Source organism: Malania oleifera, chromosome 2, assembly GCF_029873635.1.
Source record: "Malania oleifera isolate guangnan ecotype guangnan chromosome 2, ASM2987363v1, whole genome shotgun sequence".
Classification (NCBI taxonomy): Eukaryota; Viridiplantae; Streptophyta; class Magnoliopsida; order Santalales; family Ximeniaceae; genus Malania; species Malania oleifera.
In genome coordinates, this window is record NC_080418.1 from 49722699 (window position 1) to 49748224 (window position 25526).

General features: G+C 35.8%; 1 protein-coding gene across 2 annotated transcripts in view; it reads right to left on the reverse strand.

Annotated features, from left to right (window-relative positions):
* Positions 1-18111, reverse strand: part of LOC131149474 (frataxin, mitochondrial) — a 28267-nt gene extending 10156 nt beyond the window's left edge. Inside the window, exons 1-4 of one of the 2 annotated variants that reach the window (XM_058099930.1) lie at positions 17622-18111; positions 16861-16933; positions 16254-16301; positions 16073-16167 (exon numbers count right to left, since the gene is read on the reverse strand). In XM_058099930.1, coding sequence (XP_057955913.1) covers positions 16073-16167; positions 16254-16301; positions 16861-16933; positions 17622-17890 — 485 coding nt within the window. In that variant the 5' untranslated portion in view covers positions 17891-18111. The remainder of the gene's footprint in view (positions 1-16072; positions 16168-16253; positions 16302-16860; positions 16934-17621) is intronic. The other variant, XM_058099929.1, reaches the window with a different exon arrangement.
* Between the last annotated feature and the right edge of the window lie 7415 nt (positions 18112-25526).

Sequence of the window (25526 nt, forward strand, 5' to 3'; positions counted from 1 at the left end):
GGAACTCGCCTTTCTCTTGGAGGAAGGAAGTTATATTGCACAAAGGGGGCTTTCTTATTTGGGTTTCTTGTTGAAGTTTGAAAGGAATCTCCATTGCAAGGTATGTTCCACACCCCTTCACTAGCTTTGTTTATCTTGTTTGTGCTTGAAACATGTATTACTAGGAGTTTTATGATTATGCTAGGCCCAATATAGTTTTTTTTGTAATATGATGAACATCTATATGCATGGTTGTGGTTTTGTTAATTCTAGTACATCAAATAAGCATGTTATAATCTCATTCATACTTGGTTTTTGATTGAGTTGGGATATTAGATTCAATATTTGTTAGAAGGATGAGTCTATGTTTCAATGTGTTTTTTTGCCAATAATTGAATATTTTCCTTCAAACAAGCCTCTAATTATTCCATTAAATCCCTTTTTTTTTATAGAAAAAGATATTCATTGGAAATAGAAAGAATGCATAATCAGGAGAGAAGACATATACTTAACGAAATCTGGGAATCCCCAGAAAAACCAAAAAAAAAAAAAAAGTAATTAAAAAAAACAAAGCAGCAAACTAAAATCAGCATGCCCTTAGAAGAGACTGTCCATCATGCTGAATATCTGAAATACACATCCCCCTGAAATCTCTGTTGCCCACACCACTCAGAAGCCATAAAAGCACTTTTTTTCCAGACCAACCAATATGGAATCTTTTTCCCTAAAAAAATATGTAAGTTACGCTCCTTCCACAAGCCCCAATATCAAGACACTGCAAATAAAGCAAAATTCCATAAAACAATTCCTTCCTTTTCCTCCCAAACTCCACAAAAGATATTACCAGGAACTCCTCCACTGTTCTAGGACAAACCCAGTTTTCGCCAAAATAATCGAATAGCTTGTCCTAAACCTTCCATGAAAAACCGCAATGCAAGAAAAGATGAAAAATAGATTATGAACAATCAAAACAAAGCATAGATATATCAAGAGAGGGTGCCTTTAAAAGTCTCCTCATCAACAGCAAGTCCCAGCCAACCAAAGAAACACTTCAATTTTAGGGGGGGTGGATTTTGCCCTTCCAGATTACTTCGTAGAGTGGAAGGGAGAAATTGGTACAAACTAAGAAATCACAAAAAGATTTACAAGAAAAAACACTTGAGAAATCCAACAACCAATATCAACTATAATCCTCAGAAGATACCCTACAATTGTTCAACATAACCAACAAAGAAGATAGTTCAATAGTTTCCCTATCATTCAAGGCTCTCCTAAAATGAAAATCCCAAGGTAGAGTACTGCCCGAATCTACACTAAACGAAGAAATGGGATCATTTTGCCTTGAGCTCAAATGAAATTGGCAAGGAAAAGAGGTGACCAAAGCAGTATTCCCCAACCAAAGGTCTTTCCAAAAAATGGATATTCCAGCCCTTGCGCAAAAAAAAATTGGTATGGGGAATAAAGAGAGGGTAAATTTGGGAAATAGCTTTCCATGGGCTTTCCAAAGAACATCAAGAACCCAAATTAGTGTTGCACCCATCCCATCAAGTGCAAACTTACTTTTGATAAATTTATGCCACAAGGAAGAACCTCTAACAGGAACTGCAAAAGCCATTTAGCCAAACCAAAGAAAATCTCTCATAATTCTCTCAATCTTACTAGTGACTCCCGTTGGAATTTTAAAAATAGACAGAAAATACAATGAAATACTAGAAAGACAAGCCTGAATTAGAGTACTCCTCCCTCACAAAGAAAAAGGGCTCCCTTCCACCCATCTAAACACTTGGACACTCTCTCCCCCACCAGATCCCAAAAACTAGCTACTCTAGATTGCACCCCCAATGGAACCCCTAGATAGGACATTGGCCACCCCAACTCAGCACACCCAACTTCCAAGGCCAATTCGCTAACACCCTTTGCAGGTATGTTAATAACCGCAATACCACTCTTTTCCATATTAATCTTAACTCAAGATCCTTCCCAAAATTTGAGCAAGCCCAATATATTTAGGAAAAAAGGCTTATGATCCTCCAAGAAAAAGATAGTTCATCCTCAAAATAAAGGTGTGACACCATGATCTCCTCCCTGCCCACTTTAAGACCTTTCACAAAACCTCCATCCACCGCCCTATCAACCACAACCCACTCAAAACATCAGCCACTGACACAAACAAAAACATAGAAAGAGGATCCACTTGTCTAATCCCCCTCGAGGCCCTAAACCAAGATTTAGGCTCAACATTCACTATGACTGCAAAATTCACATTAGACATACAACCTTTCATCTATCTACACCATCTTTCTCCAAACCCCTTCCTCACTAAAATCTTATCCAAAAAGTTATAGCTCACTCTATCACACGCTTTTTCAAAATCCAACTTAAAAACACGCTCCTTCTTCCTCCTCCTCCTAATATCCTCAACAGCCTCTTTAAATCCCATGTTTCAATGTGCTTTACTCCACGCCTAGGGTTTTCAGTGATTTCTTAACTGAATTAAGAAGTGGCAGCGTCCATGGCTCCAAGTGTTGAGAGAGTTAGAGAAAAAGATATCTAGGAGAGTGGAGAGAGAAAGCAAGAAAGAGGTGAGTTCTAATTAGATGGAAAATGCAATAAAATATCATAAACATCTCTCAAATTTCCAAAAAAAAAAATCAAAAAAAATAAAATTAATAAAAAAAAAATTCTTATTTTTTCTAGGGTGTTTTAACTGTTTATTTATTTTTATAACTATTGCTAATAGTATATTTTTTTATTATTATTATTATTACTACTACTACTACTGCTACTACTACTACTACTTTTTGTGTGCTTTATTTAGTTGGTTTATTTTATTTTATTTTGGTAGAGAAGTTCCTAAAAATCCCAAAATATTCCCATAAATGCATGAAAGTTCAAAAACAAAATGCAGAAAATTATAGAAAAAATCCCCAAAAAAAATATGAAAAAAGAAAGAGATCAAAGAAAGAGTGCTTAGGGACCCCCTTTAGGGTTTTGAATTCATCTTATGGGCAAATTAGGCCTTTTTTTTTTTGCATTTCCTCAGTTGATTTCTCTTTCTTTTTTGGCTGATAATGAAATCCTTAGGATTCCTTTTTTTCAACCAGTCCCGGAGCTGTTTGCATCCTCAGATCTGGGTAATCAGCATTCAGCACCAAATTTTTCTTTCCAAGCTTGATGCCATTTGGGCCTTCAAATCTTCCGCCGACATGTTCGACGACTCCAACTCCATGAACTCCGGCGAGAGAGCCTCGCCAAACAATGACTTCCACAGCATCCCTCACTAACTGCCCATGTGCTCCGTCACCAAATTGTCGAGGACAAAGGCACCGTCACCGAATAGAAGAACTCTCTCCTAATAGGCGAAGCTTCCATGGCGTCAAAATTAATTAATATATTTCTACTGAACTTTCATTGTTGTGGTGTTTTTAAATTATAAGAAAAGAAAACAGAACATGGAAGAAGAAGGAAGTGAATGGATGATTCTGGGTGACATTCACCATGACATTCATCCTCAAACCCAACAGCTTCAATTCGTGTGATGTCAAATTTACAGGGACATGAAATCTGGAGAATCTAAGTGGAGATTAATATTATTCCATAATCTGGTATTCACAATGCCCATCAGCCTCAGGTATATATGTAAATCTGGAGAATCTAAGTGGAGATCATAATATTAATTTATTCCACAATCTAGCCTGCAGCCCTTCCCAGTAGGCGGCGGCCTTCTCATGCAGAAAACCAGAGAGAAGAATATACGATGCAGGAACCACAAGATGCTGGCCGTCCCACATCGGTTGGAAATGGGAAGAAAACAAGTATCCCCACCTTATATATTTTATTTGGATCCTCCTTTCAACATGTCTCATGTTTTAGGCTTTGCAATTAAAGCCTTGGCCCAGGAGTTATATAATGGGCTGTGGCCTATTGATGCAGCCCAACTTGGGCTCAAGTAATGTTTTTGTTGCTTGATAGTTTAAAATTCGGAAAAACTGAAAATAACCAAACCAAACCTCAAAGTTCACGGTTTGGTTTGTTCATAAACCAACGGTATACGGTTTAGTTTCGGTTCAGTCATTTTGAAACCGAGGAGTTCGGTTCAGTTGGCGGTTTTGGCAAAAACCAAACTGAACCGTGTACACCCCTATTCTGTGCACAAATCAAATCTTCAAAGCTTCCCTTTTCTAATAAGATCTTAATTTAAAATTTTGAATTCTTTCCTTCCCCATTTTGGATTTGGAACTTAAAATATTCTTTGCTAAATCAAATCTCTGAACTTCCCTTTCTTAAGAAAATCTTTATCTTAAATTTGAAACCTTTCCTTCATCATTTTTAACTAGCTAAGATGTTGTTTGTCAAATAAAATCTTCAAACTTCTTTTTTCAAGAAGATCTTGATTTTAATATTCAAATTCTTTCCTTCCCCCATTTTGAATTTTGAAGTTAAGATATTCTTTGCCAAATCAAATCTTCACAAACTTCCCTTATTTAAGATCTTAATTTTAAAGTTCGAATTCTTTCCTTCCCCATTTTGGATTTTGGAAGTCAAGATATCTCTGCCAAACCAAGGAATCAAAGACTTTTTTTTTCTAAACATCTTGATTTGAAATCAAATTCTTTCCCCCCATTCATTTCAAATTTTGAAGCTAGGATTCTGAGAAGAAATTATACAGGGGACCTGCCCCTCCATGCGTCCGTGTACCTATATTTTAAATGATAAACATGAATCAAATTGGCCATACATTCATTAATATTAGACACACAAAAAGAGGACCCATTTCCAACATATTTAGAATTTAGGAAACAGGCAAACGAACACATGGAAGAGAAGATCCCCCTGTATAATTTCCCGATTATGAGACACCTTTCCTCTTTTATTTTTCAAAACCTTAGGGCTACATAATAAAAATCATGGGCCATCCCTTCCATCCCAAACCACACCATTCTTGGTGTTTGGTTTTGGTGCACAAGGGAAATATTCGCACTTTCCTTCCTCACTTTTTGAGCCATGTGGCTTAACTTAACAATACAGACCATGGTCCACCCCTTCCATCGCAAAATTTCACCATCTATGATGTTTGATTTTGCCGCACAAGGATAACATCCATTTCTTCTAAGACTTTCCTTAGACGTAACAAGACTCCCAAATCCATCTCTTTTTTTTCATAGATCATCAAGTTTGTCTTCATTTTCTCCTTTCCCCAAAAGATGAAGTGGCCATTTCACGTTGTCACTTTCTTATCCCTCCACCCAATCTCGCCATGTCACACAGGGGCAGAAATCAGCATCGAGACATATAACTAGTATAATCCAAGCTATCCCACACCAGTCCAACCATTCAATGCCTCATAAGGCTCCAATCTCCGTTTTATCAAAACCTCCCATATTTGTTTCCTGCAAGCAAACTAAATCCACCTTTCATTCCTCCAAAAATGCTATTCAAGGCTGCTCCCTTCTACCAGCCATTCAGGCCCCTTGCATTCCGAGATATAATTTTAAACTTCATCTTCCAACAGATCTAAAAATCACTTACTGCATTAATAATGTTCCTAGCATAATTGATGGAACACCATAATCTTCTCAATCCTCTCCTCTTTTTCTCCTCTCCTCAACCTTCTAACCACCTTTCAAAATTCCTTTTCCTCCTTTTTTTTCTTGACATTTGTAAACAACGTGAAAGCCTCATCTTCACACCCACCACTTCGCAAATTTGTGTCATTTTCTTCAAAACTTCTGCTCCCCATTGCTTTCCTCCCAGGATTCTGCAGCTAGAACCTCCAATGATCTGCATTCCAAGACAAGATCTGCACCTACCTCCTTTCTTCCTTTGTTCAATTCCTTCAGATCTTTATTTACCAGCATAGGTAGTCCATGGTCACAGCTTTCAAGCCTTAATTTTGACTCAAACTCAACTTGATTCTCTGTCTCTTCATATCCTTTATTCTTAATTGACAAGATACTGTCCTCCCCCTTAATTCCACGCATACCCAACAATCCCCATCTAAAGACTTCCATCTCCTCATTTGAAAGGGTAATTAAGGATGGAGTGTAATACGCCTGCTCGTGTCCTTTCTCCCACTTCCAATTCTCATAATAAGAAGCCCCAAACATAAGTATGTTGAGCCACCCTAGTGAGATAAGTCTTTTTATTCTCTAAGTCCTTCAAACAGGCATCTCTTTCCTGAAGCTCCCCTTCCCTCCCCAGATCCTTCAGTTCTTTTGAATAAGATCAGCCCAGTGTATCAACCTAGTCTTCATTAGCCTCCTCAATTTGTTTACTTTTGTTGGGCCAAATTACCCTCCCTCTGGTAGCATTCCCAGCCTCACCTGCCTCTCTAGTCTTCATATTTGAATTAGCATCCTATTTCTGTAAATGGATTCCATCTGTCTTAGAATATAATCTCGATCCTATAAGCTTACCCATCCTGCATGTAAAGGCCTCCACCCCATACTTACTCCATCCCTTTAAAAATCCAGTACAGATTCTGACAAAACATGGATTGCTTAGTACCAGCTTCTCCATCCAACCTCCACCATCATGGATCTGCCATCAAACTTGATCTTCACTTTGGGCCCACCTGGACTGTACAATGCCTAGCTGCTTACTCAATATCCAGGAAGCCCCACCAAAGATCTCCAAGCACACTAAAGATTTTTTCACCCCACAAATGCATGAGCCCCTCTCTATGAATAATTGCCACTAGATTCCACCAATCAAGAAAAAGTTGCTCCCTTCAAACGTCTACCATTTCTGCAGAACCTTCTTCACATCCTTCTTCCTATTAAATGCAAATAGGAAGAGAGTGCAATTCATATCATACACCCTAAGCCCAACTCTCCCACTCCTGAACCCCAATTTTTCACCACTCACCTTTGCATTTCATTTCTGCTGCGGATCAAATCTTCACCTGTAAAGCTTCACACTAACGCTGACCACAGAATGATCCGAAATTTCCACCTCGTACCTTCTCTCATCCTGTGGCAACTCCTAATGGTAGTCCTAGGACTAAACAACTTCAGTTGGAAGGATCCCATTCAAAAATTTTTTTTGGCAAATTTTTCTGCCTCATCTGCTACCAACATCTTCCCCACATATTTTTCTTTTCTTTTTTGGCAGTGTTTCAACTCTGCAAAAATGTACCTCCTCTGCATCTCTGCAGCATCATGGACCCTTATTCTGAGAGGTCTCGCCACTGTCCTCACAATTCAGCACTCCCTTCTGAATTGCGAGGGCAGATGCGACCATTCATCCTTGATGGTATTTCTCTGTAGCAATCTACTCAAATGTTCCTTTCCCAAAATGATCTGCCACCCAATGCTCTTGATTCTTAATCAATCTTAGAATATTCATTCTCCCTGTCCCTCTCACCATGATCCAAATCTCATCAGCAGTTGCATTTGCACATACGTCAAAGGTCGTGTTGGACTCATTGCAGAAATCTCCCCATGCAAGAAACGAGAGAGGTAGAGAAGAACTTTTGGCCTGCTGGAATCTATATGATAGAGATAAGATCTCTTTTCATCAGTTCTGGCAAGCATTATTTTAAGGCTGTGTACTCTCTGCAGACGCCCAAATTTTAACTGGACCTCTCTTTTGAGTTTTTTCCCGGTTTATCTTTTTTTCAAAAAAATATATTAAATAATACCTTTTTTCGAAAAATAATTCCTAAAATGACTCTGACGTAATCTCGCTACTTAGTCCAGCGAGATTTAAACAAATCTCGGTGGACCAAGTAGCAAGATTTGTCATGTGTCACGCCCAAGATAAACATAGGCAAATCTTGCCATTTGGTCTGGCGAGACTTACTCGCCACAGATTGAGCTGCCATTTAAATCTCACTACTTGGTGCAGCAAATTTAAAAAAATCTCGCTGGACCAAGTAGCGAGATTTGTTATGCATATGGAATTTTTTGTGTTCTCCTTTTTTATTTATTTATTATAATAATGATTAATTAAATTATTGGAGGGAAGAATCATTTATTAATTTAAATTTTCACATAGAATAAATTACATTTTGTAATTTAGTTAAAAATATTATTTTTATCATAAATTAATATAACAGTCATAAATAAATAGACGATTTCTATTATTTTATTGAGTAAAAAATATTTAAATATTAATTAAAAATAATTATTATTGAAATTATTAACTAAGAATCTTAATAATTCTAATTTGTTTTCTTTTTTTTACTTCTTCTGGCTTCCTTCCCTTCCACAAAATCTTGGATGCAAATAGAGCCTAACAGTTTTGTCCATTCTACAAATCTACAAAATTATCCAAGAAATGACCCTCATCTGAGAGTTTTTTTGAAGGCTTTAGTTTTAGATCCCAGTGCCTATTTATTTGCATGGTTAAGAGGAACTTATCATCATCCCCTTTCTTTGTAACACCTTGCACCATGCAAGACAACCCCCCACTAGGCAAAAGGAACTAGCAAACAACATCGATACTACCTTACTCTACCTTAAGAATACCATTCCAACTATCACTTGGAAATCATCCATCGACACTATGAAATTTGAATGTCCCACCCACTGTCCAAGCTTCATAGTCACTTGCTTGGCTACTTGTAGAGTACGCTGAGCCGCGGAACTGACCACTTCTACACGTCCGAAGTCCTCCAAGTTCAAGTTGAGTCTATATGCTTCTAGCTTTGAGACAAAGTTATGTGTAGCCCTAGTTTCCACCATTGCAGAGGTCCTCTTCCCGTTGATTCGCAGATCCAGAAACATAAACTCATATATTGGGGTAACTTTTGTTCCTTCTTCCTACCTCTCCAACACGTAGACTAACTGCATTGCACACATTCTCGGGGTCATCGTCATCATCTCCATCTACCCCCTCTACAATGGAAGCTTGCAAGACATTGAGCGATGACTTGTGATAGCAATCAACAACTTTGTGAGGGCCTCAACATAGTTAGTCAAGGCCCAATCTCATCTAGTGGCGGTAAACTAGGCGAAGGCCCAATCTCATCCAATGCTACACGCAGAAACTCCTTGGACATTTTCCCATTTCGATCATTTGGTACCGTTTTCGAAGCTACCTCCAGTGACTGCATTGAAAAGACTGAAAAACATATTTCAAACCCAACTACAACTAGAAAAGATTGGCTTATGGCTTTTTTAAAAAAAATAAATCTTAACTTTTGTTATTAGTATTCATAGTTGGGAACAAGCTCAAACACAAAATTGAAAGGCTCAGCACATCTTGGTGTTATCACGACTAACAATGTGTTTATGGGTTTTTTTGTTATTACTATACCTATTCTTATCAATTTAGTATTTAAGATAGCATAAAATCTTACTTCGGTTTCCTACAAGACAATCTAATGTTAATACAAAAGTAAAACAAGAAAAGCTTAGATATAAGAAATTTTGTAAGCTTAGATATCGGAGACTTCATTTTGACTTTTGTATTAACATTAGGTTGTCTTGTAGGTAACCGAAGTAAGATTTTATGCTATCTTAAATACTGAATTGATAAGAATAGGTATAGTAATAACAAAAAAACCCATAAACACATTGTTAGTCGTGATAACACCAAGATGTGCTGAGCCTTTCAATTCTGTGTTTGAGCTTGTTCCCAACTATGAATACTAATAACAAAAGTTAAGATCTATTTTTTTTTTTTAAACCATAAGCCAATCTTTTCTAGTTGTAGTTGGGTTTGAAATATGTTTTTCAGTCTTTTCAATGCAGTCACTGGAGGTAGCTTCGAAAACGGTACCAAATGATCGAAATGGGAAAATGTCCAAGGAGTTTCTGCGTGTAACACTAGATGAGATTGTGCCTTCACCTAGTTTACCGGATGAGATTGGGCCTTGACTAACTATGTTAAGGCCCTCACAAAGTTGTTGATTGCTATCACAAGTCATCGCTCAATGTCTTGCAAGCTTCCATTGTAGAGGGGGTAGATGGAGATGATGATGATGACCCCAAGAATGTGTGCAATGCAGTTAGTCTACGTGTTGGAGAGGTAGGAAGAAGGAACAAAAGTTACCCCAATATATGAGTTTATGTTTCTGGATCTGCGAATCAACGGGAAGAGGACCTCTGCAATGGTGGAAACTAGGGCTACACATAACTTTGTCTCAAAGCTAGAAGCATATAGACTCAACTTGAACTTGGAGGACTTCGGACGTGTAGAAGTGGTCAGTTCCGCGGCTCAGCGTACTCTACAAGTAGCCAAGCAAGTGACTATGAAGCTTGGACAGTGGGTGGGACATTCAAATTTCATAGTGTCGATGGATGATTTCCAAGTGATAGTTGGAATGGTATTCTTAAGGTAGAGTAAGGTAGTATCGATGTTGTTTGCTAGTTCCTTTTGCCTAGTGGGGGGTTGTCTTGCATGGTGCAAGGTGTTACAAAGAAAGGGGATGATGATAAGTTCCTCTTAACCATGCAAATAAATAGGCACTGGGATCTAAAACTAAAGCCTTCAAAAAAACTCTCAGATGAGGGTCATTTCTTGGATAATTTTGTAGATTTGTAGAATGGACAAAACTGTTAGGCTCTATTTGCATCCAAGATTTTGTGGAAGGGAAGGAAGCCAGAAGAAGTAAAAAAAAGATAACAAATTAGAATAATTAAGATTCTTTGTTAATAATTTCAATAATAATTATTTTTAATTAATATTTAAATATTTTCTATTCAATAAAATAATAGAAATCTTCAATTTTAAATAAATAGAAAATTTCTATTATTTTATTTTTATAATATATGATTGTTATATTAATTTATGATAAAAATACTTTTTTTAACTAAATTCAAAATGTAATTTATTTTATGTGAAAATTTAAATTAATAAATGATTCTTCTCTCCAATAATTTAATTAATCATTATTATAATAAATAAATAAATAAAAAGAACATAAAAAATTCCATATGCACAGCAAATCTCGCTACTTGGTCCAGCGAGATTTAAATGGCAGTTCAATCTGATCTAGACGCGTAGCAAGCAAATCAAGCTAGAGCAAGTAGTAAGATTTGCTTATGTTTATCTTGGGCGTGACACGTGGCAAATCTCGCTACTTAGTCCAACAAGATTACGTCAGAGTCATTCTGGAAATTATTTTCCCAAAAAAGGTATTAGTTAATATTTTTTTTTTTTTTTTTTAAAAGATAAACTGAGAAAAAACTCCCTCTCTTTTCCTCTCAGTGTATGGGCCCTTTACTGTTCATTTCCTTACATTGTGGAGAGTCTGTGGGGACCCTTCGTAACAACGTGGTAATTTACATAAAGAGGGGTCAATTTTATATTTTGGAAATTTGAGGGTCCTTTTTGAAAAAAAAAAAAAAAAAGTCTTATTGAGTCCTGTTATTATTAAGAGTCCTTGCTATTTTGAAATTGAACCCTTTTTATTAAGTCTTTTTTTATTGAGCCCTTGTGAGTTGAAATTGAGTCCTTTTGTTACCGAGTCCTTTAAGTTCCTGTTTTTATTAAGTCCCTATTATTTTGATATTGAGCCCTTTTTATTTTAAAATTTAAGTCATTTTTAAAATTAGGACCTTTTTTGTGTTAAAGTCCTTTTCTGTCGAGTCCCTTTTGTTTTAAAATTGAGTCTTTTTGTTTCCTAGAATTAATTAAACCCCTTTTGCAACCAAGTCCCCTAAAAGCAATTATTGAAAAATCAATTCCTCGTATTTATTGCATCAATTGGAATAAAGATACAAGGGAATACATTGTACATGGGAATAAAAATACAAAAGGGAATATGTCAGAATATTCAGCTTGGTCCGGCTGGTGCTTGAACACACGCACTGATTAGAGGAAAATAAAGCAATAAAGAAGAAATTTATTTCCTAAAAATTTATTGATCTACAATTAAATCGAATGATTTTCAATAAAGAACAACATTTTGTTTCCTAATTCAATTAATTTGCTTGATATTTGCATGGAAACAAATAATCTAATGGAGCCTATAATAGAAACTCTCTGCGAATGGAAAGACTACGCATGGAAAGAAAAAATTTTGCCCTAGATGGTCTAATTTTCTTTAATGATGGATGAAGCTTTAGCCCTATAAAAAGAAGGCATCCACAATGGGAGAGCACAGCCACACAAAGGGGACCACGGCCTCCCAAGGAGAGAAAGAGAGAGGATTGGAGGTGCCTTCACAGTCGGCTTGATGTAGACAATTGGATGGAGATTTCTTATTCGATGGAGCTGAAATTTTAACAGGTTGTTCACGACTCATTCTTCTTAATTCTGATCAGTCGGATTATTATTTGGAGCTTACAACTTTAGGTTTGTGCCTTGGACAGCAGCCTCATTGCAACAGCAGCTTCAGGATCGGAGGTGCCCGCGTAGTCGGCTTGATGTAGACGATCGGATAATGATTTCTTGTTCAATGGAGTTGAAATTTTAACAGGTTGTTCATGACTCATTCTTCTTAATTCTGACCGATCGGATTATTATTTGGAGCTTTGCAACATTGTTTTTGTGCCTTGGACAGCAGCCTCATTGCAGCAGCAGCTTCAGGATCAGAGGTGCCAGCGCAGTCAGCTTGATGTAGACGATCGGATGGTGATTTCTTGTCCAATAGAGCTGAAATTTTAACAAGTTGTTCATGACTCATTCTTCTTAATTTTGATCGGTAGGATAATTATTTGGAACTTTGCAACTTTGATTTTGTGCCTCCAACAGCAGCCTCATTGCAGCAGCAGCTTCAAGAGTAGGGGCTGCCCGACACTTGGGTTCTCAAAAGTAATCCCTTTTCTATTATTATCATGCTAACTTATGCTTTGTTTTCGCGATTAGGGGGAGACCCAAAAAAAAAAGCGCACAAAAAGGAGTACATCTTCAAAAGGTATGAGTTCCATGCAAAATAACATTTTTTATACTTTGAGGATTGTTTGCTTCATGTTTGATATCTCTTATGTATTTTTGTTCTTTGAAGGTATGAGTTCCATGCAAAAAAGCATTTTTATGTTTATACTTTGATGATTGCTTGCTTCATGTTTGATTTCTCTTGTGTATTTGTTTTTAAAGGAGTCAGCTTTGAAGATATAAGTTCCATGCAAAATAGCATTTTTATGTTTATACTTTGATGATTGCTTGCTTCATGTTTGATTTCTCTTGTGTATTTATGTTTAAAAGGAGTAAGCTTTGAAGGTACGAGTTCCATGCAAAATAGCATTTTTATGTTTATACTTTGATGATTGTTTGCTTCTTGTTTGATTTATCTTGTGTATTTGTGTTTAAAGGAATGAGCTTTGAAGGGAGTTAGGGAGTTTGGCAACTTCGCATGGCAGTCTTGGTGGCTGGGTGGTGCTACTAGGGTCTTACTATATTTGCTTTGCTTTTTATTTTGATCCATGGGCAGCAGTTAATAGGGCTGCTATTTGTATATGTTGGGGCTGCTTAGTTTGGGAGCTGCTGTGTGCTTGTCATTTAGGGTTTCGTTAGGTTGTTTTTTTTTAGTTGGCTATCTTCAGGGTCATTTTAGTGGCAGCTAGGGTTAAGGAGAGATGCTTGGGGGCAGCGGCTAGGGTTTTCCAATGAAAACCTAGTCATAATTGAAGCTAAAAACCTTGGGCTGCCCACACAGTTTATGGTAAGCTAAATCCTCTTTCCCTTTCTTCTTTGTTTCCCTTTTATTCTTGTTTCCATATATGTTACCCCAACGGTTGTTGAGTTCTTTGAAATGTCTTATTGTTTATGAAACACCTTATTGCTTAATATCCTCTGCATATTAGATGTTCGAAAGTTAAACTTGGTTATCTTGATATGATTTTTTTCCAAAATAAAAAATAAAAAATAAAATCTTTAAAAAATCCCGGAAGTTTTTGTTAGTGTCAAAAATGTTCAAAAAAATTCTACAAAGATTTTGAAAAATCCAGGAACGTTTTAAAAAGATACTTTTTGATGATTTTCTTGATTTTTTTGTGGGGGTGTCCATATGATTATAAAAAAGGCAATGAAATATTTTTAGACCTCACCTGTATCAGCTCTGAGAAGGGTTTTTCTAACAAGATCCCCTCTTTTAGAGGTCTTATTAGACATCCCTAAAACACACCAGGGTTTTCAAATTTCCTGTTAATTATGTACACTTATTTGTTTTGTTTAAATTTTATTTAAAGGAGTAAATTAAAGGTTATTAAATTTAATTTGGGGATAATTCTTAATTAATTAGGTACCGTTTGTAGAACGGGTGTGTAGGGGATGCTAATACCTTCCTCTCGCATAACCAAACTCCCAATCGCAATTCTGGTATACGCAGACTGAGACTAATTTTAAATGAGTAGTAATTAGGTGTTCTAACCGCACCAAAGAAAAATATGTTAGTGGCGACTCCAAATTCCAAAAATCACATATTTTATTCCCTCACCTCCCTCGGGGCACATCCGCTCCCAAGACATCGCAACACTCTCAACTTCATTTAAAATATTTTCATTAAACAAAGAGTATTATTAGGAGAGAGGAAAAAATACAACCAAGGAAAAACACTGCTGAACAACCTTAAGTAGAAAAGCAGCCCAATCTCTCCGCAGATCTTCTAAAGAAACATTTCTAAGAAGGACATAAGCAGAAAACCATAACGGCAAGTGTCATCTCAGTTCTGCATGTCATCCTCTGGCTCTGACAGATGGGCAAATGAAGAGGCTTAATCAATGCTTAGAAAATTGGTTTCAGTGGAACAGAATGGACTGGGAATTGAAGGGATAATATTTGAATGGAGAATATGATGAAATTAAGCGATAAATTTGATTCCGTTCCATTCATAGGTACCAAAGGTGTAGTAAGTGGTAAGCTTTAGTGGAATGGTGGTAAAATTCCAACCATCACACAGCACCGAAGATAACCCCTTTTAAGACCTTGTATAGTTAAATGCCAATACAGAGGTTTCTTGGGCCACTTTCTCCTACTTACTGCAGTTGCTAGAGTAGACAAATTATGTCATCAATGAAGGCATATGCCTAACCAAAAAGGATGAAACAAGTGGTCTTATTAAAAGACAACTTAACAGCTGTTTCAGGTAGGGGACTACGTATACCTGAAGCTCCAACCGTGCCAGCAGCAATCAGTTGCCATCAGGCAGCAACTGAAGCTTGTGTCCTAATAACTACAAGACTTTTGTCTCATAGAAAATGTGGGAGTTGCTACCTACCAATAGAGTTCGCCACACTGCTCTCTGTTTAAATGCAGAGCTATGGGGTTTGTGGAAGGAACATAATCAAAGTATTTTTTCAGGGAAGAAGATTCCATATTGGTTGGTGTGGAAGAAAATAATTTACACGGCTTCTTTGTGGAGTGAGGGCAATGGAAATTGTAAGGGGATATGTTTGACAGATGTTCAGTGAGATTGGAAGTCCCTTCTAAGGATGTGCTGATTTGAGTTTGCTGTACTGATTTGAGTTTGCTGTATTTTTTGTGTTTTCCATTTTTTGTTTAGTTTTTTTCTCAAATTTCATTAAGGAGATGTCTTCTCTCCTGATTGTACATTCGTTCTTTATCTAATGAATGTATTTTCTATCAAAAAAATTTAAATGCAAAGTTGTTTAGGCCCTTTTCCTTGCTCTACATAGCCACTGGTTGATGCAGATAGACATTCAAGATAGAACCTGTTGGTATTTTACAGTATTGCATGGTTTTGCCAGAACAATAGAGCTGTTTTTCTGTTATTCTCAGGTGCTGGTTCCCTGGTCCAGCTTCTGTAGTAATTTTCGTCCCTAATTTTTTTTTTCATTTTTCTTTTTGGAGGATACCTCATCCTCTTTGTGCCCCCTTTTCTTCCATTCTCAATAAAGTTCATTTTTCATATATTTTAAAAAAAGAAAAAGGAAGAAAAGAAGGAAATCCTCCAAAGAAAAAGTTTTAAAAGGAGGAAAAGTTAGAAAGAGAGAGAGAGAATACAGGATCTAAAACACATCACAGGCCCACAAAATGTGCTACAATGTTTTAATATAAATGGCAAAGATTATTAACATGGAACTGAGAAAAGGTAAAGTACAAAAGCAATCTTATAAACAAGCAAGACGACAAAAACAACGCATATCCTAACGTGGTGTGTGACAGTTATGTGTAGTTCTAAATCTACAAAATAGCATGTTAAATTTGTAAAGAGTAATCAAGAATGATGGGCAGCTAATACCTCACTGGGGAAGAGAGCCAAATTTGTCTGTTCGGTGTTTGTTTGTTTACCACATACGTGCCCAAAGTGCCGAGTTTCAGGGTTAGAACCTGGTTCTGCAAAACACATACAAAGTTTATGGTAAAACAAATACAAGACCTTTAAGAAGAATCAAAAAACTTTTTACACTAATGATCCTGACCCCGTAGTCAATGTCAAAGCCATCAATTTGGATGCAATCAGCATATTCCTGTCCAACACCAAGAAAATATATCAATTAAAATGAACTGCCAATGCCCATCATGCTTAGAAAATATATGTGAACACATGATCCATAGAAATCAAAGCAGTGTAAAGTTTTGAAGGGATTATGAATCAGTAGGAGCTGCATGCTAGCCCCGTTTACATCAGAAACATGAAACTTGCATTAAGTATTTCATTAAATACAGTCTAACAATTAGATCATACTATCATAGAACTTTAAAATACTCCAAAACCATAAACCAATTAAAAAAAATATATAAACACAAGCAATCCAGAGAATAATTGCACCTAACATTAGCCTAATTTGTGTCAGAAACATGTTAAAATTGCACTAGTCTTGATATAAAGAATTGCTAGATATCAAATAAATTGTAGAATTGTCGAAAACCCAAGAATAGTCCACGCCAATAATTGGTATACCTAGTTCTTTAGTCTCAACTCTAATGCTAAAATGGAAATCTGCTACACCATATGTAAAAGTCAAACCAACATAAAAATAAAATAAAACTAAATAAAAATTTGAACAAGTCCATAAAATCACTCGCCTCAAATCTCTCTTGTAGATTATTTAGTGTGGAATCAGCTAGCCTGTGGAACTCATCCTCCTGCAGCAAAGAACTGTATGTCACATTAATCATTAGCAAAATCATTGTATCTCATGACTACCAAATTAACAATAAAAATATAAATGATTCTAAAAAGGAGATTTTATCATCCTTCTATGCGTGTAAAAAAAATGTTTTTAATGGATATGTCGACAATATTTTATAACTGTAGAGTAGCCGTTAAAAAGAGGAGGAGAAAGAATATATATATATATATATATATATATATATATATATATATATAATATTTCTTCGGTCGGAGGTGATTCCATCATTGGACAGTATGAATAACCGAAAATGAAAAAATTGCAAATTGAAAATCCTAAATCATCTTTTTCTTTTCCAACATTTTATCACCAACCTATATATGTCACATTAAAGCTTCGTTTTACTGATAATCACAAAATTTCTAATTTTTTATCATACAGCATAAGTCGAATTATTTCACTTCACTAATAAGCCCTATAATTTCTAATTAGTTTCACAAAAGTACTAATGAATCACGTACATCCCAGCTGATTAAACAAAGACCTCCACTCAACTAAAGCTAACGCAACAATTTTTAGCTTCGGCCGGAGCGAGTTTTTTCTTATCTGGTAAACCACTCGGATACAAACAAAAAACCCACATCCTTTTGCATTAGCTATTTTATTTTCGTTAAGTTTCTCAGAAACCAAACAAGGCAGACAGAAATTACGCACCGATAGTCAATGGCGGCGGGGCCTTGAGACTCGTCGTCATGATTCAAAGGGCGGGAGCATAAACTTTTGGAAGCTATTGACAAAGGAGATTTGTAAATCGAATTTTCGAGAAAATTCAAGAAAGGAGTAGATGATTGGTTCAATCTATGGGACAAAAATGAAACCAAAGAAGAAGAAGAACGAGAAGAAGGAGGCGGCTTCAGAGCTCTTGAGAGTCTTCCCAGCGGAAGCAACTTCTTAAGAGAAGAAGAAGAAGAGGCAGCAGCCATTTTGGGCCTCGGGAAAATTGCCCAGCGAAGCGACGAAGCGACAGAAGCGAGGAACTGGGGGCAAATCTTGAGAAAGCCGAGGAGTTTCGTCTGCAGATCCACACCTAGGTTTGGCAGAGTGCAGGTGGATTCGCGGCGTTTCTTCAGTTCCCCTTCGAATTGTTTGCCGACTAGCCCATCACCAAAGGGGGGATTTGATATGAAAAACGGTGGATTGATCAATTCATACTAGACTCGCTTATCTTCGCTAAAAGTAAATGCACGTGCAACTCACGTGCCAGCACTGTCAGATTTGATTAATAAACCATATTTAATTTTAAAAGTAATTGATTTGGGTTAAGAGAAATGTAGATGTCACTCCCATCTTCCATCACTTTCGTTTCCGTCCCAATAAATGCATTGGTATCCATATTATCTTATAAAAGAATACCCTACCCCTCACATTTGTAACACATATTTTTATATGCTTATATAAACATTGCATGCTTGAATACTCATTTACATGCAAGTAGGGCATATAAAAAGAAGAAAAGAGATAAAGAGAAGATAGAAATATATGATACAAGCCGGTTTCATATCATATTGTAATTCCTTCCATGATAGTGAAGTTTTGATCTCATTCGTCCGTAGAGTAGGCATAATCGAACCATATAAATTTCTGTCACGTCTCTATTTATTTATTTTTTACATTTTTTATAACAATTTGAAACATTATTCTAATTTTCAAAAGTATTTTTACTTTAAAAAATTATAATTGAATGGAAAAAAATATAATATATTTCGTTAATCTTGTGTTTCACCAAAATCAAATATTTTACACAACACACATAAATTTTTTTAGAAATCACACATGTTCAATAAATAAATAAAATATGCATTGTTATAATTTGAGCTGAAAATGAATAATACTCCTTATCCATGAAATCAGGCTCAAAATATGGCGCACACAGTTGTGAAATTAATTAAAGCTACCTCTTGATTGCATAATATTATGATCCTCACATATCTAAATTCTAATTTCAACGAAGTCTATAAAAAATAAATAAATAAATAACATATCGCACACAAATATTTAGTACATAACAATATACTTAAAAAATTATCTTGCCTCTAATTGCACAACACCAAAAATGACATCAAGAAGTCTTGTTTCCTAATCCTTAGCCCCAAGTTCACGTCAATGACCATTGAGAGTGTACTTGGGATCTAACATTTTACTTCTTTGGACTCGATGAGACAAACAACTTGATATTTGTGTTAGGTTTTTCGCGAATGACTTCTAGTATGCTTAGTACCTTCAAAAATAACTTAGTTCTAGTACATTTTTACATTTTTTCTTTTTATTTTATAAAATAACGGTAAAAATAATTATAAGATGAAAATTTGTATTTTAGTGGTCAATGCTAAATCTTTCTCATGCATTTCACATAGAGAAAAACAAAGACTCAAAGACTCTTTCTCATGCATTTTATTTTATTTTATTTTGTTTTCACTTTTAAACTAACTTCAAAGAGAATTAAAAAATTAACAATAAGACCTACGGAAGTTACCCGATGTCAATTATCAAAACATGAATTATTTTTATCGGGGAAAGAGAAGAATTTTGAGAATAGAATTTACAAACAAATACTAGCATTATCCTCCATTGTATACATATTTGTACATATTTATAAGTACATGTAACCACTTACATTCATTTCCATAAGTCCTACATAAAATTTTCACTTTATTTGAGTGAAGACCTTGAATTCGCATCAACAATGAAAAATTCCTAGTCTATATCATTCCTTCAAATTTTTTTCTCGCCTAGTACATCAAATATCTCTTTGTGGTTCCCATAACAAAGCTTACTCCCTTTCAACTAGCTTATATTATGCTTGTAAGTGAACCATACATAGCAAGCCAAAAACAAATAAATAAATAAATAAAAGCATATAAATAAAATATTTGTACTTCTTAGATTCGAAAAATACACTTAGACAACCCTATTTAAGCAAAAAATTATATTTGATAAAAATATCCTAAAATGATTAATTTTTTTTTAATTTAACTTTGGCTAACCTTTTATTTGAGTTTTGGCATATTAGATGGTGGTGCAAACAATAGAACTTGATTCTATATAACTAATTGGGCATCGTTGGTTAAACTCAACTTTAAATTTTGTATTTTTTTCTTAACATTGTTTTGAATTCTGAAATTTTATATTAAATATAGTCTTGAAGTAAACACATGAAAATAAATAAGAGAAAGTTTTGAGAAACAAAATTTGTTAAGAATTTTTTTTTTTTTTTTAAAGCATATTGTCATCAATAAAAATTATAAAAATTTTCTTCCCAAATTTGAAGTATTTATAGGAAAATAAAAGAATAAATGATACTGTTATGGAATAAAAATGTCGATGACTTCCGAAGAGCCTTCTTATTTTCGATCACCTGAAAATGATGAAAAGAATAGTGGATTGGAGGACCCAGGGTGTTCTCTGGGGGATCACTCTGATGCCTAAGTAAGGGACTGCTTTAGAGAGGTTGTATGCAACAGTAAAGTATGGTTTTGAATGAGATACCTTTGCCTCTTAGCATTACCCTCTTTTATAGTGGCGAGATTTGACCCGTTGGAGATTTTCTATTATGGCGCCCGGTGTGAATCACTTTGGTCATTACAACATCAGCGTGAATCGCTCCGGTTATTATAGTGTAGGCGTCAATTGCTCTAACCAGGCGATTGACATGGGCGATAACTGCCCTTGTTAATGCTGCGCTCTGATTTCCTCTTGACCTATGGTAGCTAATATATTTGGGTATATCAGTCCCCCCCCCTCTCTCAGTTTCAAATTTTTGGAGCTGGTTTTGAAAGTTCGAAAGTTGTCATGTCTCTTTTGCCCCTTTTTTTTTTTAGGTGCTGCTTCATCTGGCTCATCTGAGCTGAGTTTTGTGTGCACAAGGCTTGATCGAGTTGAGTTTTTTGGCACGGTGGCTTGATCCGAGCCGATTTCCTTTGTCCACGGCTTTACCGAGCCAACTTTCAAAGAGAGTTAGCTTATCCGAGCTGTTTTTACATGTGCTCAGCCTTACCGAGCTAAGGTCATCAAGATGTTGCTGATCTGAGCCGGGTTCCTACGTCCATGACTTTGTCAAGACAAACTCTGCAAACATCTCTTTAGGCTGTATTTATGGAAAGGCACTTGTCGTGGGACATTCTTGCCAACCTGCCCTTCGTGGGGCGTTAGCCCTAGTGGCTAAGGGTTCTCATTCTAGCTTGTTTTGATGACAACAACCCATTAGTGGTTCTTAGGTCTACTAATATTTTTCCTCAAGTTCAGTTTAGATAAACAAGATAATTCCAAAACAAGCATAAGGATTAGACGTATATCGAAGAAGCAACGAGCAAATGATCATTGCCAAAGTTCAACACATGGAACATTCGAAGCACAACCAACTAAAGCGTATATGAAAACTTACATTGCTTGTATATTCGTTGGGTTGTGTGAGAGGTAGGATTTTTTATGTAACCCCTGTGCATGTGATGTATACTAGAATATCTTGTAAGAGCTGAGCAAATGCATATGCATGTAGTTCACATAATATAGCACATCTACATTAGGTTCACACTTGCATACCGAATCATTCTTTGTGGTTGAGATGTCAAACGTGCTATCAAACTGGTTTCCTAAACAAGAAATCCTCAAACACAGTTTGGACAAGCCCTTAGCATCATTAGATCATGTAGGTTTCATTAGCACTTGTCCTTACACTAGTTTGATCACTTAAAGGCTCATTAGTATGAATGACCATTTGTATGGTCGACCACTATAGGGGAATGGTCGACCATACATTCCAGTAGCTAGAATTTTTCACAGACCATGGGAATGGTCAACCACTACAGAGGAATAGTTGACCATAATTTCCAGTAACTTAAAATCTTTCATGGATCAGGTAAATGGTCGACCGTTGCAGGGGAATGGTCGACTATTGAAGGTGTATGGTCGACCATTGGTCTCGAGCAGAAAGCATTAAATGTGCAATAACGGCTAGTTTTTACCTTGTCTCTTCTCCATTAATGCCCAACGACTATCCAGTGTATTGCTCGTCCTCTTGGCCATAATTATGAGCCTTTAACATTGATTTGCATTATTGATTGAGCATTTTGGTAGTTGGAAAAATTAGTTAAAGCATTCATACTTGTTCACTTGCTCAAAGCTCTCTTGCTATCTTCTTCTTAGTTACACATCAGTTGCAAAAGAGAGTAGAGTGAGGTTTATGCTGTATCATGAGCTTAAGAATGAGCTTCATCTTGTATACTTTCTATCTATTGTGGTTTTTAAATCTTGAAGGTTCTTGGTGAGCTTTCGTGGAGGTAGTTCTTGGTGGAAGCCTAGGGTTGAGGCTCTTTGTGAGCAGCTGGGGTATTGTACCTTGTTGTAAAGGCTTCTCTAGCTTGAAAGGAGATTGTTTAATGGATTTGGGAATCCTTGAGTTGGTCTCAAGGCATGGACGTAAGCTTGGTGTCGAACCATGTAAATATCGTTGTGTTAAGCTCTTCTCACCCTATCTCATATATATTACTTACTTATTATTATTTGATTTGAATATAAAATGTGATATAATACTCTTGTGCTTCTTGCCAAGATATATTTGTGATTGTAGAAAATTTTCATATCCATAAAAAGTGCGAAGAACGTCTATTCACCCCCCTCTAGACGCACACTCGAGCCAACAATTGGTATTAGAACCATGGTTCAACATTCTCTTCAGGATGCCGAGAACATGGGGCCACCGATTTGGAACCCGATGTGTGAGGGGGATTGTGGCCTAACAAGACTTACAAATCTTATTTTGATGATAACAAATAAAGGGAATTTAACATGTTTTGGTTAAAGTGATGATGTTTCAAGAATCAAGCATTAGAGTTCAAGATCAAGTGATCACAAGTGTTGTGAAGGCCTACATTCCAAAGACAAGTGATCAAAAGAAAGCTCAAATGATCAAAGAAAACCAAATCTTATGAAAGCTTAAAGAATATTGAAGCTCAAGTCAAGATGGACTCAAATAAAAACATACATAAAGACTCTATGTTTAGAAAGTTTATTATGTCTTTAGAAAGTCTTATGTAAGTACTTCAATTAAAAGTTAATATGGATGCTTTGAAACTCATTAGAATTAATTATTGACTTAGACACCAAATTTTGAAAACCCCGAAAAATATTTTCAAAAGTCTCAAAGCAATTTGGCAAAAGTTTTTGGAAACAAAATTAAAAGCATGAACTTTTAACTGTCTGGGCGACTGACCCATTATGGTCAGGCGACTAACATTTATGTTAAAGCAATTTTTTGGAAGACAAAATAGGCCCAGTCGACTGACCCCTATGAGTCCAGGCAACTGACCCCTTTCTGACTTTGATTTTTTGCTAATTTTCAAAGTCCAAGCGACTGACCCCGATAAGTCCAGTCAATTGAACTTCGTAACGACAATTTTTAAATAGCAAATAAAAGTTTCTAAATTAGATTTCTTGGACCCCAATATTTGTAAAAACTTGGGATACACTCCAAGCAACTTGGGGAACAAGAAATATAAGCTTTTTAACTCTATAAATACATGAAAAACCAAAAGATTTCATATACCAAGAATTACAATCAGCAAATCAAAGTTATATTGCTCTCATTCTTCAAAAGCTCTCTTGCTTTCACATTCTTTTTAAAGTATTATTGAGCTTTTGCTGATACAATCACACGGTTCTTGGGCTCTTACTGAGATTTTTTCAATCTAAAGAAGAACCCAATGATTAATTTCTTGAGCTTCAAATACATTCATTATTGATATTTAAATTGAAGTATATTAGTTGTGCTTAATCTTGTACTAATCAGTTCTATTTTGAGAGTGTCTTTGTATACAAGAATTGTTCTTGTTCTTGTTGTTTTGACAATTCAGGATTGTTGAATCGTTGGATTACCGAGCGTGGGGTATCGCTTGGAGAGGAGGGCTCCATCCTACTTGAAGGAGTGTGTAAAAGGTTTGCTCCGCCCGATTAAAGGAGTGGTATAGTGTAATCCTTTGGTGGTGTACTTATTAGGGTTTGCTACAACCAATGCTCTAATACCAATTGCAAGTACAGTGTAATCCCAAGAGGAGGTGAATTGGATATTTAAAATTTTATTATACGGAAACTTGATTTATTTTAAACATTTTTAACAATTTCAATCAAAATATTAATCACCACACAAATACTAACCAGTGAACAGCTATACCAATAAGTAATCCTATATATATGCAATTTAAAAACACAATATGAACTTTACCTTCGGCAAGTTCAACTATCAACTCTGAATTCCAACAATGAACAAGTATATTCTTAAAGCAAGATTCAATAATATTAATCAAGTGAGTATTCTTCTTATACTTAAAAAATAAAACAAGTACAATAATTTTACTTGAGCCAACCAAATTAAATTCAGAGTTTCAGCAATTAACTGATTTCCGATCAGATACTTAAACCATACAAAACATTCACAATCCGATGTAATTAATCAAAGTGATCCAAATCCAAACTCAGCCTTCAATATATTTTCCCAATAAATTTAAAACATACATAGCAGTTAATAAGTGCATAAATTAAATAGAGATAGGGAAAGAAGATTGTACACACAAATTTTTTACAAGATTCGGCTTCCCGCCTACATCATTGCCCCAAGCAACTTGTTGTGTGGATTTTCCTTTCCCACTCCGTTCAATAAGTGGAGTAGCCTCTCTTCGTTGGAAGGTGGAGACCCCTCTCTAGCAAGAACACCCTCTCGCTAGGCAACAACTCTATCTCTGAGTTGTCAGATTGCAAAACAGCAAATCAATTGTTTGTACAAGTAGATTACTCTTACAGTGAAGCAGATTTTGTACAAAGATAAATGCACTATATATTTTAAACAACAATTTGCAATGAAGCTCACTAAGAAATTGAAGGTTATGATAATTTCAGTAGTATGAATCAGATTTCAAATTTTGGGCTCAAAGAATAAGAATAGTAGCTTTTCGAGGATCAATCAAAGAGTATTGAATGTATTTCAAAAGGATTCATTTGTATTAGTTGCCCTAATGCGCATATAATAACACTTACATAGTTTAGAAAGAAATCTTACTGTTTTTCCCAAGTTTGGAAACCATATCTTGTAATTTTGGAAAGAAATCAGCGCAATTCATAAATTTAAAATATAGACTTCAGTCACCAGAACCATACGTTTAGTCACCTGAACCACTTAAAGTAAGCGCTCCAGAACTAACAACAGCATATCAGTCGCCTGAACTCGTGAATTCAGCCGCCTGACCCTGCTCGGGTGACCTGAATTTACTTCAGTCGCCTATACCAATATAGTTCTATTTTCTTCACACTGGCAGTAACACTTCAGTCGACTGAAAAGTTTTCCTCGGGCATCTAAACACTATGTAACTCAGTGTTTTTCCATATTTTGATTCCAAAACTTGTTTGTATTTACTTTAAAAAGAATTTTTGACTTTATAAAAATATTTTCCAAGTTAATGAACAGGTCTCTAAGTCCAATATTTATTCCTAAGAGTTTCAGTCACAAATTTGAAGTTTAAGAGTACTTACATAAAACTCTAAGAATATTGAAAAACATGTAAATCCTAAGTT